The sequence below is a fragment of the Notothenia coriiceps genome, unplaced genomic scaffold (assembly GCF_000735185.1).
Source record: "Notothenia coriiceps isolate Sejong01 unplaced genomic scaffold, NC01 NC01_scaffold00024668, whole genome shotgun sequence".
Lineage (NCBI taxonomy): Eukaryota > Metazoa > Chordata > Actinopteri > Perciformes > Nototheniidae > Notothenia > Notothenia coriiceps.
The window spans coordinates 697,974-713,133 of record NW_011357369.1 but is presented as its reverse complement, the minus strand read 5'-3'; the positions used below and the strand labels follow the sequence as shown (position 1 = coordinate 713,133).

General features: G+C 41.7%; 1 protein-coding gene across 2 annotated transcripts in view; it reads right to left on the bottom strand.

Annotated features, from left to right (window-relative positions):
* The window catches only part of LOC104955511 (fibulin-1-like), a 71,255-nt gene that overhangs the window by 35,333 nt on the left and 20,762 nt on the right, over positions 1–15,160 (bottom strand). The window contains exons 4-16 of one of the 2 annotated variants that reach the window (XM_010782846.1): positions 13,887–14,046; positions 13,356–13,418; positions 13,165–13,251; positions 12,918–13,055; positions 12,684–12,821; positions 11,933–12,076; positions 11,707–11,832; positions 11,449–11,574; positions 10,788–10,907; positions 10,469–10,600; positions 10,244–10,367; positions 5,091–5,236; positions 3,671–3,811 (exon numbers count right to left, since the gene is read on the bottom strand). In XM_010782846.1, coding sequence (XP_010781148.1) covers positions 3,671–3,811; positions 5,091–5,236; positions 10,244–10,367; positions 10,469–10,600; positions 10,788–10,907; positions 11,449–11,574; positions 11,707–11,832; positions 11,933–12,076; positions 12,684–12,821; positions 12,918–13,055; positions 13,165–13,251; positions 13,356–13,418; positions 13,887–14,046 — 1,645 coding nt within the window. Of the gene's footprint in view, positions 1–3,670; positions 3,812–5,090; positions 5,237–7,953; positions 9,340–10,243; positions 10,368–10,468; positions 10,601–10,787; positions 10,908–11,448; positions 11,575–11,706; positions 11,833–11,932; positions 12,077–12,683; positions 12,822–12,917; positions 13,056–13,164; positions 13,252–13,355; positions 13,419–13,886; positions 14,047–15,160 lie in introns of those variants that run through there. The other variant, XM_010782847.1, reaches the window with a different exon arrangement.

The window sequence follows — 15,160 nt, the reverse complement described above, 5'->3', positions numbered from 1 at the left end:
CACATTATAAACACGTTTAGTGGCTTTTTTAACTTTAAACTTGGTTTATATTCTACACATTGCATACAGGAGGAAATGTTATTGTTGGTATTGTGTCCCCACACTATATAAAAAACGTATTACATTTAAACAGCTAATATGTAACGACTAACGTACATTAGGGCTGAACGATTAATCGATTTTAAATCGCGATTTTAAATGATGCGATTATCAAATCGGAAAGTCTGTGATTTTTTTAACATTGTTTTTTTTTACACTTTTATTATTATTATTAAAAAAAAAAATTCTTCTTGTGTGTCACTCATCCACACCAATCAGAAGTGCTGTGCTTCACATGTACCAGCCATTGTTAACCAATCAGAAGTGGCCCATGATAGAAGGTGTGATAGATAGATTGATCCAATCACCTGCTTTTTTATTTTTGAAATACTTTTCCAAATGGCTTCCAATGGAGCTTTCCTAGATGGCTTGGTGAAACAAACCATCTGAGTCAGGTTAGTAATGCTCCATCACATGTTTCTATTACAGGGTGAATCTTAAACTGAAGCTTGACTTTAAAGCAACCCAACGGAAGTTTCATGTAAGTTTAGTTCTTTCACTCGTAGCTCGGCTTGTGCTAGAGACGGGAGTACGTTGATGCGACCTTCCTAGCCGGAGATATGGCCGCATTTTACAATAAACTTCCGTTGGGTCGCTTAAAAACAAATATCGCAAATGGAATCGCAATCGCAATATTTGACAGAAAATCGCAATTAGATTTTTTCCCAAAATCGTGCAGCCCTAACGTACATCTACAAGAATTCATACATCCTCAGCAGGCCCACCTTGATCTCTAAACCTACCCTCAATGGGAGGGGTAAAAGACAATATTGATCCCCCCGTGATGTACTGTATGTCACTGAGAGATAACAAAACAAAGAAAGTACCAGCATTGTATCAGAGAAGAGAGACTCAGCAGCACTCATTCTTCCAGCAGAGACCACAGAGCCAGTGTTTTCTAAGGGAGGAATATCCACCTGCTGACTGTCCAAATCAATCATCCCATTATCAACCCTTTTCAAACAACCTGTCCCTAATCAAAAGTCTATGACAGCACTAGCATGAGTACTGCATTCCTCCGATGTTTGAGTCTTTAGAGAGGATGATATATCGCTTCTGCCGTGTGCCCACATAACTGCAGGGATGTTGTGCAGACGCCACTGTGCTACTGGGGACGTCACTGGAATATGAAAGTGTTTGATTGGTTCTGATCATGTTTTCCAAGTGCTGAGGGCCTGTTGTGTTTGCACAGATGCGTACAGCTGTCAGGGTTGTCTTCCAGATGTGACAGTACTGGGAAAACCAGTGATGGATGACCAGAAACTAGGAAAGAGAGCTGCAATTCTTACTCTTGTGGTGGTGTGGGTGTATGTATGTATGTGTGTGTGTGTACACGTGCATGCATGTGTGTGTGTGCAAACACGGCATGCCTGTGTGTGCATTTGACTGGTTTTAAGAGTAAGTGAGCATAACGGAAAAGAGCGTCAGCCAATCAAACATTTCAAGAATCTCTTTTTTCGAATTCTGAGGATTCCTAATTGCCTCTTTTGCCCCTTTCGAAAACAAAAGAAGTAGCCAAAAATAATGGCCAAAGTTCACGCACTTGTTCATTAGTGGAGCCTCAATGTCTGCTTCTCTTCACATCCCACCAAGCTGTAATACCACTGTTGGAGACACTGGAGATACTGGAAACTAAGCTTCCTTAAGTGACACGTCAGCAAGCCTCATACAATGGTTACGCAACAGCAGCATCTGCGGGCCAAAGCACCAGCAGCGCAACCCACTAAATAAAAACCAAGAGGGCCTTCATCACACCGTGGACGCCACACTTCACGGCGAGCAGTCAGTGGCCAAAGGCTCCAGTGCACAGGGCCTCAATTTGGAAAAGTGATGGGCAACTGGTGCAAACATGCAAGAGCTGCATCCAATAAGCATCCAATGGGTTTGGGAGAGAAGTGGCTCCTCACAAACAGTCCTTTCATGTGGTAGTGAGTTTAAGTGCTCTAATGCTCGGCGAGACACTGAGGCCTAGCGTGGGGAAATGGAACAATACATTTAACCACATGAAGCAAAGCGCACAGGATTACTTCTGCACATATTTTCTCTCTCAGTCTTTCCTCTTTCATTGAATCACAGTGTCTCACTTTGTCTTTCTCCCTCTGCAATTTTATTCTCCCCCCCTCCCTTGCACACACACACACACACACACACACACACACACACACACACACACACACACACACACACACACACACACACACACACACACACACACACACATACATACTTGCCCTTGCAAATGGGCACCACTATAAACAGGGAATTTCTCCTAAATCCTCCTTACACATAGGCACACAGACACACACAGTTGACAATGTATTACAAAATAAGGCTAATCACTCATGCAGAATTACACAATTGCACATTCCAACAAAAACATACCATTATACAGTACAATATAATTAAACAGCTTAAACAGTGAGTTATTGCTGGTTATAAACAGTTGTCTGTCTTTGTGTGTGAATTTGGGTACGTTTGATGAGCTCACATCTGTTTCTGCACAAGTGTACAAGAGAGGAACACTTGCGTGCGCCTTCAATCCCGCTTGAATCAGTGACACACTCTCTCGCTTTCATTCTGTAAAGACAGATGTTCATACTGACGGGCCATCCGTTCATCCATCAGCGAGAGAAGAAGAACAAGACCCTGTCCTTCCACTACCACCCTGCATGCATCTCTACACAAAACCAAAACACCTAGAAGGGCCCAAAAATGTGTCATCCTTGGGCTCACAACACCCTCATCTTCCCATGGCCAAGGCTCAGTTCAGATCTCCCACAGGCCTGCAGCAGCCCTGGGTCACCACCAAACTAAAAGATGGGAATGGTTTCTCAACCAAACATGTGTTGTTGTTACAAACCAGTGGAGATGGTATCTGCTGCTCCTACTTGTGCAGGGCTCTTTCTGCATGCTGGCAGTCAGCACACAGGTAGTTGTAATGAAATGCTTGTCAACTGCAATCACTGGTGCATATGTGCATTTGAAAACACAAGTCATTTATGCACTCTGTTGAGACCGCAATAACTTATAGTGGAAAGTAACAATCTGCTAGGGATAAGCATAGGCGTAGATAAGTGAATTAAATGGTACTTTGTTTAACCACAAGACTGTGGAAATCGATGCCAAATATTTGGTGAGACAGAAACAGGCCTTGGTCCGTCTCAAAGAGCCACTCAGAGGACAGCTCTCCAAAGACACAGACATCAAGAGCCCCCATGCAGATGATGACAGCTACATGATGCCACAACACTGCAAAGACCATAACGGCCTGTGTCAGATGTTCTTATGTCGGGCGGCCCAGACAGGCCGTCCAGACATTCCTTATGGGAGATTTCTGTTTCTTTTTGTCCCTTCTCTAGTCTAGCGCACATGTGACTTTGATTTGCATTAAAAAAATACACATATATTTCATACATTTTTCAAAAGAGACCTAAAACCCTTTTCCCCTTTAAAGAGAAAATGCAATTTCCAGTCACAGAGACTGTAAAGGCTGCATGGATAAACTGCTATTGTCAAATGATTGCCCTACTTTGGTTCATCCAGACTTTACAAGTAAAATCCTGGTACTCACCCACATACATTCCATTCTCCACCCGCTTGATGATGTCGAAGGCGTTCTCCACGTTGCCCTCGAGGATGTCAAACTTGACATCGTAACTGCTTAAGTGATAGTCACCGTAAGCTGGCACCGAGGTTCTCAGGAAAACAATCTCTGTTGGAAGATAACAATTAGACAAAAAAGTTTTGGAGCATAAACGCTCATAATCACTCTGGGATTGCATCGCCAAGCCAGTGCCAACTCTTGCTTTTCTTTTTTTCTTTCCAAGAGAAAGACAATAAAATGGTCTGTGTTTATTGTACACTCAGAGGGTCACTGGAAGGTTGAGGCTTTGCAATGCTGTTGTGCAGCTGAAGAGCCTCGAGTCCCTTGCACCCCAACTCAGAGTTTATGAGAAACGACAAGAGCTTAACTCTCCGTGACGTTGAGCATGAGTGTGTCTGAAACATGCAGTGTATGCCAGCCAATAGATGCTTGTCAGCTGTCATTGTCTGCGAGTGATTACCGCCGTTACTCATGTCCAACAAACATGGCTCTTTCTCTCTGGTGTAGGCCAGCCAAGCCCGGATTGCATGGAGAACATCATGAAATAACTTATTTAGAGGTCAGTGGTAGTCATGTGAATTCTGACAACTGCAGTGAAATGCATTTGAGATTAATGGAGATAAAGTCAAGTTGGAGAGATAAAAATGGCTGAGAAACACATTGGTACAAATAAAAACCCAACAACTTATCATGCTGTCAGCAAATCTGTTGTTTCCCATGATTTTAACAGGACGTTATGTCCCAATAAAGCTTCAACTATTAACCTTATTGGATTGAGGGTTAACAGGAATTTTTTAAGGGGCTTAGATGATCAGCAATATAAAGTAAGCCTTGTGTTAAAAGTTTGACATTTTGGGAAGACCATTGGGCCTTACCACTTTTATATCTGTAGTAGGGCATAGTGGCATACAGCAAATATGAAACTAAAACAAGCAGATGGTTAGCCTAGCATAGACTGGAAAGGTTGAGCTAGCCTGTCCAAAGCGGAACATTTGTCAGTCTCTTTATGGCTCGTGAATTCACATGGAAATTGTTTCTTTTACACTACTTCTGGTCTTTGTCTTTGTTCATTACGTTACGGCAGAGTCAAGCTAACTTTTGTATTATCTGTATGCTAAAGTAAGCTAACCGGCTGCTAGCTTAAGCTTAATAATTGACCTAAACATATGAGAGTAGTTTCTAATCTAACTCTCTGCAAAAAGATATACAAAAGGAATAACTTTATTTCCCAAAATGTCAAAACTATTCTTTTAAAACTTGTCACCAACAAACCTTTTGTTAATGAAACTTGAATATATTTAGTCTCTTTTTATACTTTTGCTGCATGTTTGCATGTTAACCCAAAAGTCCATTATTAGTATGCATTTAAACCATGCTTTGTACCTACCCTCTGGCTTTGTGAACTCTCTGAAAGTGGGCATGGAGATGAAGGTGTGGGACACTGAGTGCATGGGGTCCAGGACACAGGCGACGTCATTGGGCTGACAGGACTTTACACAGCGAATGGTGTCAGAGCGTTGAAGCCTCGCCACTCTAAAGGACAGAACAAACATACACACCCACAAAAGAAAACACAAACACACACGTCCTCTGACCTTTAGGTAATGTCTATATTAAGACGTCAGAGTTAACCACCATTGATTTCTAAAGCCTAAAATAACAGGGCATCCTTGGGAGCGGCCCTCTGTGTAATCAAGAACTCAGTGAGGACAACAGCAATGGCCACAAACAATATCTGGACAACACAGAAGTTACTGGATACATCAGTCAAAAAAGAAATAACAATCCAATTCTGGGTGGTGCCAATAATTTCCATAGATCATGCTGAAGCCAAACTTAGTAGTTTGTGGAGACTAGCGATGCCATTGTTGCCTTTATGATGCCGTTTTCAAGCTGTGTGGGAAATGAATTACTACACTCACAAAGAATGATCCACAACCTGCTCAGGAAAATATTTGGATTTGCTGAGCATCCCCTGCTTCACATCAGATAATCTCTTGAGGAGGATTTATGGGGCAAGGGAGTGTTCTAAAAGACTCCTAAATTGTGAGCAACATGACTAGACAACTCCCCAGCCTATCCCCAGGGCAGCTCTCATCCTATTATTTAGAGCTTTGTTTATTCCACAGACTAATCAGTGACAGGTCGACGGGAATGGAGGGCCTCGGCTGGCTCCTAAGGCTAACGCCACCTGAAGTATAACTATTCACTACCTGTCTGCTACATAAGACTTTGAGAGAGGTTTCTAAGTCACTAACAACCCCATAAATCAAGGGTTTGTCTTTGAAACGATGGGAGACGCGATCATGAGAGAGCTATTGAAACTAAATAAAAGCCTTGACTTCAACATCCAAGATGTTAAATGTAAGCTTGGTTTTCACAAAGGAGACAAGTCAGTACACGGTTATATTGGGTTATGAAAACAGCCAAGTTGCCATGTATAAGACCAGTTAATGTGCATGGCAGCCATATAGCCACATTGTGAGTCATGGGCCGTGGATCACTGGCTCTCCTCAGGGGACCTATAGGCTGCAGCTCAAAGCCCAGGCACGGCTTGGGTTGCAGGGCTTCTTCCATGGTGAGAGAGGAGAGAAGCCCCTGACAAAAAGTCAAGCCACCACTGGGTAGGGGCTTGTAATTAGCAATTAGCGGGTGGGTCCAAGTTTTGCTTTGGCCCATGCCAAACCCACAAAATGGTATCTTAGTTTATAATACCACGGCCTGAGCTGCAGAAAGACCCGAGCGGGGCTCTAGAGGACAAGGTGAAAGATCTGTCTGGATAGAGAGTAGCCTACATTTACGAGAACATAATGATCCAAACTTAACTGGCCCCTTACACATTGATGAACACCTCAAAGCAGGGGAAGCAAGTTGAGCTAAATACAGGACAATACATGTATGTTTGTAGCAAAAATACTGTGCGTTTTTATGTGTATTTCTGCAATTGTTTCTGTGTGTGTGTGTGTGTGTGTGTGTGTGTGTGTGTGTGTGTGTGTGTGTGTGTGTGTGTGTGTGTGCGCGCATATTAACGTCTTATTCATCTCCCCAATGACTCAAGTGGCCCAGCCCAAGAGTAAAACCCCAATACTTGCAGACCAGAAAGAAAAACAGACTTTTTGGATGAAAGTCCTCTGGTCAAGCACAGGGCCTTTTATTTTTTTTGGTAATTATTATTTATAGTCAGCACATTGATAACGCCCCAACACAAACACTGCAGGGCATCATTCATTCTGAGCGCGGTGATGTTGCTGTACCACAAATTGTTCAGACCACCGGCCAGAGCCCAGAGCCCCATAACTCAATGTCAAAGGGGAGGAAAAAGCCTTATGTGCACCACTATGTTCTTATTTTAAGGATATCCCCAATAGGGACCGAGTGCATCCTTACCGTCCTGACAGCTCAGAACAGGAGGAACCTAGGACATCTGAATTTACAGTTATTATAAGCCACAGTCCTCGGGCTGCAGCCTCACAGCATGTCAAACTATTTATACTCTCCCCTGCTGGTGCACATTTCATTCTCTTTGCCACTGCATCCCATCGTGTCACTTACTCAGCCTTCATTTGGATTATCTGTCTGCTTTGGGGTTTATGGCCGCAGTATGGAGTGGAAATCTGTGCATTTCACATTAAGCCTAAAATGTAATGGGAGCTAAAGAGATATGTATGAAAATAACTGCCAAAGAAAGACGTATTTGCGGTGAAAGGTAACTGATGTTTCGGGAGCAGGAGTTACAATGAATACAAAAACTGATTTCCGACCGGAATTTGGAGGTGGGGGATTACTTTATAGACTTAATAAATAGTGCAATTTAACATAAATTATATATAACTGAATGGTTTGACTTATAGATGGGAAATGTGACTTGTGTGTGTTTCATGGTTGATTTAAATGACTGGCCTGGTAGGTTTCTTAGTTTACAAAAATTACAGATTGCAGAAAAACGTTCAAATCATCAGAAGACATACGTTTTAATACTATTAATAATACATTTATATATGATTTTTCCAATTTTAGTGTGTAATACAATTCTATATAGTGTATAGATGCTTGTAGCCGGGTAACTTTAACTCATATGCATTTCTAGAGATGTGCAGCACATGTATTAATGGATTTCCTCTTCACTGAGGCTGTTGGATAATAGCAATATGAAACTATGTGTTGAAGCCTTCATGCCTCCATCTGTGATTTGGCCTTGATAAACCCCACAATGCACCATCATCAAGAACTGGATTTGACTTGAACATGTGTTATTTCTATTTCAATTTTAATAGAAAACTGTTCATCCAACACATAAACCATAAAATGCTGCAAAACGTCAGACTTTATCATGCAACCATCATCAAATTACACTCAGTTGTAGGCAGACATGGGTCGTTACCATTTTATGATTTACCCTGACCTAGAACGCCACCTAGCGGCTAGCACAGCGCCTTACCTCCAAGAAGATACATTCAACTGGACCTTATTCATACTGCTAAATAAAGATCCTTATTCTAGTGTTAAAAAGTTGATTATGAGAAATGCTACAGTACTAAAACATGTGCTTATGTTTTCTGATTTAGTTTGTTATATTGTTATGTCAAATTCACTCTTTAAAAAAATGATGTGTCATCTTTAACATGAGCTTAGTGACAAACAGAGTCATATTTGGGGTATTTTTTTACAATATAGAAAAGGAAATAGACAAGGCTTGTAATTTCCCACTGTAAGTTTGTTGCTAATGTGTATAAGGAATAGTTTGACATTTTAGGAAACTCAAACTCACTTTCTTTCTGAGTGTCAGATCGAGGTTTATTGTTTCCCTGTTTTTTTAAGTGTCAGTCCACATTGGAAATATTTGCATATATTTGATGGAAAAAAGGAAATTGAATAGACACTTAAGCAAGGGATACAGCAAACATTAGGTGCCCACAGCTCATTTTGGCGCCGAGGCCATGAACCCATAGGCCAATACAGTTTTAGGCAGACCTAAACTAGTGGCATAAATCAATGAATGAAAGAAACATTGATAATCTTTAGTTATAAACATGCATACTGGACCGATAATGATCAATCATTTGGAGTTATCCATTTATAATTGCCCGGATAGTCGGCATTGCAAAACCTTGCTTTGCTATAAAAAATACTGTATGCTCATCTCACATACCTTCTGTGTTAAAAAGTCCTGTTTTCTCCACAAGACGTTGCATTGAAGATGACACATCCTTTTTAAGAGTTTAGTAACTTGTGTAACCTTTCATATTGGTTGTGTTTATTCTAGTAGGGGATTGTAAGGTACTCTGGGCTCATCCTGGGTAACAAACACCTGCACTTTAGCCATGTATGTGCTGAGCGTGCCGTAGCGACGCAGCCTCAGCTCCAGAGACAGATTGAAGTCCTGCTGCTTGTTGATGAGCTTTGCCACCGACATCACGCCGCCGCTGGGCACTTGCTCTGTCTTGAAGAACCCGCCCTCGTTGCCAGCGGTGATAACAATCTGGATTTCATCGCCAGCCACGGTTTGGGAGGGGCCCATGCGGAAGATGTTGGTGAAGACGGGGATATTGGTGGGGAAGGTGAGGTAGTAGTGGGTTATTCTCAGGGGCATGGTCAGGCACTCGTCAGACTCATTGCAAAGCAAGCGTTCACATCGACTGCAAATAGAGAAAGGGTGGGGGGGCAGGGCAGGAGAAGACAGAACAAAACAGGCACAGAGAGAAGGAGAGAGAGAGAGACCAGGTGTAAATTTAATTTGCCCGTGCATGGCATGCAGTGGAAGGAACAACAGTCTCTGCAGCAAAACACTTCACAGGCCAGTCATGGTGCCCTCTGTGGGATCATGCAAGAAGTCCTATCACTGGTGCCTGCATAGGTCATACACAGCCTCTACTGTAATTAAGCCAATGTAAAAATATCCATATGCATTTCATAATTCTGAAACAACAGAACATGCTACAGCCGGATCTTTTCCAAAGTCATTCCAGCATAGAGCATACTGGACATGCACAGCCTTGAATGACATGAATGGGGGTCGGTTTGAAAAGGCCTGACATGGTTTACTGTTGCACTCTGATCTTTCAGTAGGTTGACGTATCTGATATGGCTTTGAGGAACATGGACCTTGCTCTGTGGATGTGTGTGAGTTTTTCTGTCGATGTTGTGCCAAAGGGGCCTTATCATGCTCATTTTAGGTTTCATAATGATATTTTGTGCCTCTACTGTCACATGTTTACATGATGTATTGTTCAAAAAGGTCTTTATTTTTCTCATACTGCCTGTGCTGCAGCACCTCATTTCACCCTCTGTCTGAGCCCAGTCTGCTCTGATTGGTTAGCCGGCCTGCTATGTTGTGATTGGTCAACCGCTTAGAGATGTCCCGCCCCTTAGCCTATCACGTACTGTGTGTTGGAGTGCTAGTCAATAGAAGCACGGGTGTAACATAGTGATGTCACTATATTACATTAGTATACAAAGGAGTCCAATCATATTGGCATGAGAACATTTAAAGTAGTATTGTGTCATGTTTATAAAAATGTGCACAAAATCTAGAAAACTCACGTCTCTCCCACGCGTCGGTAGTTGGACGGACAGTCAAAGGAAAGACATTTGAATTCTCCCTGTACATTAAAGCAGCTCTGATCCACCAGGCATGTGTGTGTTCCTGCTACACATTCATCAACATCTGGGAGCGAAAGAGACAATGGTAGAAACATGTGATTTCAATACATTAACAAAGATAACTTGTTAAAATTGACATATGCCTTCATTCGAAGAATAGCTTACCCTGGCAGCTGCGCCCATTGGTTGATAAGGTGTAGCCTTCGACAGGACAGGAACAGTGGAAGCTGCCAGGGGTGTTGTGACAGCGATAGGAGCAAATGTGACCTCCAGTAGGCAGTGCACACTCATCTATATCTAAATATGCAACAGAGGCAGATAAAACAAGTCAAACCAAAATGGAAATCTAAGAAATACACATTTTAACTGCTTGTAATTCATCTGTTTAATATATAAGGCAGTTTGCTATAGTGTATGCTAACACCAAGCTGACTTTTTTTTTTATATTCCAGTATTCCTCTAAGTAGCTGTTGAAATACTTTACCTTCACAAGTCAATCCGTCTATGTCACTGAGCTGGTAGCCACGGCGACAGTAACACTGGTAGGAGCCGTACACGTTGGCGCACTCTTGACTGCACGGGTTGCTGTCGCACTCATTCAAATCTATAGAGAAGAAATGATCACAGAGCATTTTTAACTCTATCGTACTGGTTTAACAAATAGCAAACCTCCTTTCAATATGTACTACATCAACATTTGCTTGCACAGTTTTCTGGTCTGACAAAGTACAATGGTGTCTTGTTGATTTCATACACTGAATATACTCTAGTTCTCAATCTCGGTAAATGTTCTTGTGAATCTGGATTATATCTTAAACCCAATTACAAGAGGGGCTCATGTGATTTATAAATACATCACAGAGTACTAGGCAGTGATGTTGCTGTTTTATGACAAATGACTACAGTAGAGGTCTCCAGGGAATATTAGGCCCATGTGAATATGGCTTTACAGTCCTGTCTCTGATCAGTTGTTTTAAAAAAAATATATTGGAATGTTATCAATTAACCAATTAAACCAAAACAACTCTAATCAAAGACAAAGGGTCTTCCAACTAGGAGCTGATTAGGGGTTTATGTTGTTCTAGTACAATAAACATACTGCGTATTGCATAACAAGTTGTAATTATAAATTCTTTATTTCTTACCATCACAATTCCTGCCATCAACAGAAAGCTTGAAGCCGGTGGTGCAGCTACACTTGTAGGAACCCAGAGCGTTCTCACACTTATGAGCACACAGGCGGCCAGGGTAGTGTCTGCATTCATTAATATCTAAAACACAGTCCACAGTAAGAAGTTCACGACACAACTTGACCATTAACCGTACAGTATGCATGTTTATTTATTCATTGAATACTGTTAGATTTGTGTAAGAACACCAAACATAGTCGACACGCTGCTTACCCTCACAAGTCCGACTGATGCTGTTGAAGATGTAGCCAGCCTCACACTCACAGCGGTAGGAGCCTATCAGGTTGACACACCCGTGACCTGTACAGACCTTATCAGGGTCCTTACACTCATCAATATCTGCAGTGAGGGACGCAAACAAGAAAGAAAACCATTTAATGCTTCTCAGATAGTTAGAAAATACTTTGTTATGTAGGAATGGTGAGTTTTTACGCCTTACCAACACAGCGGTTGCCCCCCTCATTGAGGTGGTACCCTCGACCGCAGTTAACGGAGTTCCTCTGGCAGATGTAGGAGCCAACTGTGTTGATACAGATCTGCCCTTGGTGGCATGGGCCTGTCTGACTGACACATTCATTTATATCTGAAACACAGAAACAGATGACATTGGTGCTGGTTCTAGACAAAGACCGGGAAGTCATGGAGACACAAATTCAGCCAGATCCTAAACATGAATTCACTTTCCTTCTTTGTTTATCTATCCTTCTAACTCTGCATTTCAATATATATGAAGCTTCTCCCTCTTGCCCTGCAGTTACCCTCTCAGACAACCAGCAGTATTTACTGGTCCATCTGCACTCTGTCTTTCATAGATTGTCTACTGTTCATTCATAAAATTGTTGGCATATTTGCTGAAATGTCACTATTTCCTGACAGTCATGCATGCAACAGATATGCGAGATTCCTGTGGCAAAGGAAAAACAACCAATCAGAACCCAGGAGTCTATAGCACAGTGTCTATCACTAATAGGTTTCTTATAACATTTTAGTCAATGCATTAACCGAATCATAAATGATAAAGGTTGCACAGTTTTTCAATTTGATGGGAGTTCGCTAGCAGTGGTTGAACTCCTCGATTCTTATGGTTGTTTTCGTTTGAGCATGGTGGAATCTTTGAAAATGCCATTAGAAGCACTTTTGGCAAGGGGGAAAGGAGCAGGATCTTTTCACAAATGTCTCATGGTGCTTACCGATGCAGGTGCCGAGGGCATCTTGGATAAAGCCGCCACCACACTTGACCTTAGGGGAACAACGAAATGACCCCTGGGTGTTTTGGCACTCAAACTCTGGGCCACAGTTATGGATGCCAGTCTCACACTCATCAATATCTGAAAAAAGGGAAAAGTGCTATTGAACACACTGATAATACCTGCTAAGATACACAGTAAGTTAGTAACGGAGGCAAACAGCACAGTTTGACTGACCTTTGCAATTGTTGTTGTCAGTGAGTTCATAGCCAGTCCCACAGCTGACCTCTCTCTGGCAACGGAAAGAGCCCTCAGTGTTGATACAGCGCTCGCCCCCCCGACAGTTGCTGGCTCCCAGCAAACACTCATTGATATCTGTGTTTGACAGCAGAGGTTCTCTTATTGTGTTGATCCTCCCAAGTCTTTTGTGCTCTTATTTTTGTCAAAATAATTGATACTTTTCTCAGTTGAAGACAATACCCACCCTCACAGCTCTTTCCATCTGGTTTGAGTTTGTACCCTTTAAAGCAGGTACAAGTGTGGTTGCCAACACAAGAATGAGCACATTTCCCTAAAAATGTAAAACAAACACGTTTATAATTGAGCGATGCATTTCTTTAGATTAAAAATCAGGAATGTGTAGGGAAGCTTGTTTATTGCCATAATATAACATACCCTCGCACTGATCACTTAAAACTGAATTATCTCCATTTTCATGGGTTTCATCCTTGTTAGGTACTGCATGAGAGAGAAAAAACATGATTATATATCCATCTATCATAAGAAGCAGCCCTAGGACATTCTCAAATAATGCTTTGTTTAGGGATGCAACTGAATAATTGTTAAGTCTATGACATTTTAGAAAAAAGAGAAAAATGTCCCATAAGTCCAAAGCAAAAAGGTATTCATATAACAATTCCACACAACAATAAAAGCCACAAACTGTTCCAAGTATAATCTTGGAGAAAAAAGTACAATGTGTTTTTGCTGGATTGCCCATGAGCAATACACTTGCAACTGCCTTAAAAGCAATGTCCACATACATCCAGCAGGGGGCAGTGTGAGCTCATTCTTATGCTCCTTCTCCAATATTTCCAGATATTTTATGTGTTCTACCATGATAGAAATTGCCTGCTTTGGTTAAAGAAACTTGTTTACATTTTTAAATGTTGCCTACTGTAGTTCTACTCATTTTATTTCACTAACATTCCGTTTTTTGTGTAGGTGTGGTCTGGTTATCTGCGGCTTCGTGTACACAGCATGCTCGGGACACCAAGCCACACTGGTAGCCCACCGACAGGGTGTGGTCACAGGGTAGACCCTTCTCCAGGGTCGCCTTCCCCAGGAGACAACAGTCGCAGCACATCTGCAGGACACAGAGTGGAATACAATAAAAAAACATTTATAATAGTAATAATAATAATAATAATAAAGCTTTATTTATATAGCACTTTTCATACAAACTCATGCAGCTCAAAGTGCTTTACAAAATGACACATCAAACAAGTAAAAAAACAACAACAAGAAATTCCCCTCAGATTATTTGTTAAGAACTTTAAAAGGAAGGCAGCAAAATATATCACATTGTATCAGGTTAATAGACACAAGGAGGTAAAATGTATGATAATAAAAATGTAATTAAATAAATAATGGTTTCTCTCTGAAAGATAAGACACAAGACAACTGAGTCGATGCAAAACTATAAAATATATCTAGGTTTAACATAATATAGGACAAAGAAAAAGAAAGGAGAGGAAAAACATTATGCCATAGAGTACTATCATCAGAGAAGAGAAACTGAAGGGAAAGAAAAAGGAGATTGTGGGATGATGATGGTTGTTAAAATACTGGAGTTAAATGAAACAGGTTTTTAGACTGACAAAAATAGGAGGATGTGTTCCAGACAGCCGAGCTCTCAATCAACCTGACAGACTAATATAAGGATGATTGAGATGAAGTCCCAAATGATAGGCTTCAGACAGACAGATGATAAGCAGTAAGTCAGACAGACAGACAGTCAGTCAGTCAGTCAGTCAGTCAGTCAGTCAGTCAGTCAGTCAGACAGACAGTCAGTCAGACAGACAGTCAGTCAGTCAGACAGTCAGTCAGTCAGTCAGACAGACAGTCAGTCAGACAGACAGTCAGTCAGTCAGACAGACAGACAGACAGACAGACAGACAGTCAGTCAGTCAGTCGGTCAGACAGACAGACAGACAGACAGACAGTCAGTCAGTCAGACAGACAGACAGACAGACAGCAAGACAGTCAGTCAGTCAGTCAGTCAGTCAGTCAGTCAGTCAGTCAGTCAGTCAGACAGACAGACAGACAGTCAGTCAGTCAGTCAGACAGACAGACAGACAGACAGTCAGTCAGTCAGTCAGTCAGACAGACAGACAGACAGTCAGTCAGTCAGACAGACAGACAGCAAGACAGACAGTGATGAGATGACATCATCCCCTCTGGCTGAAGTATGCTCAATC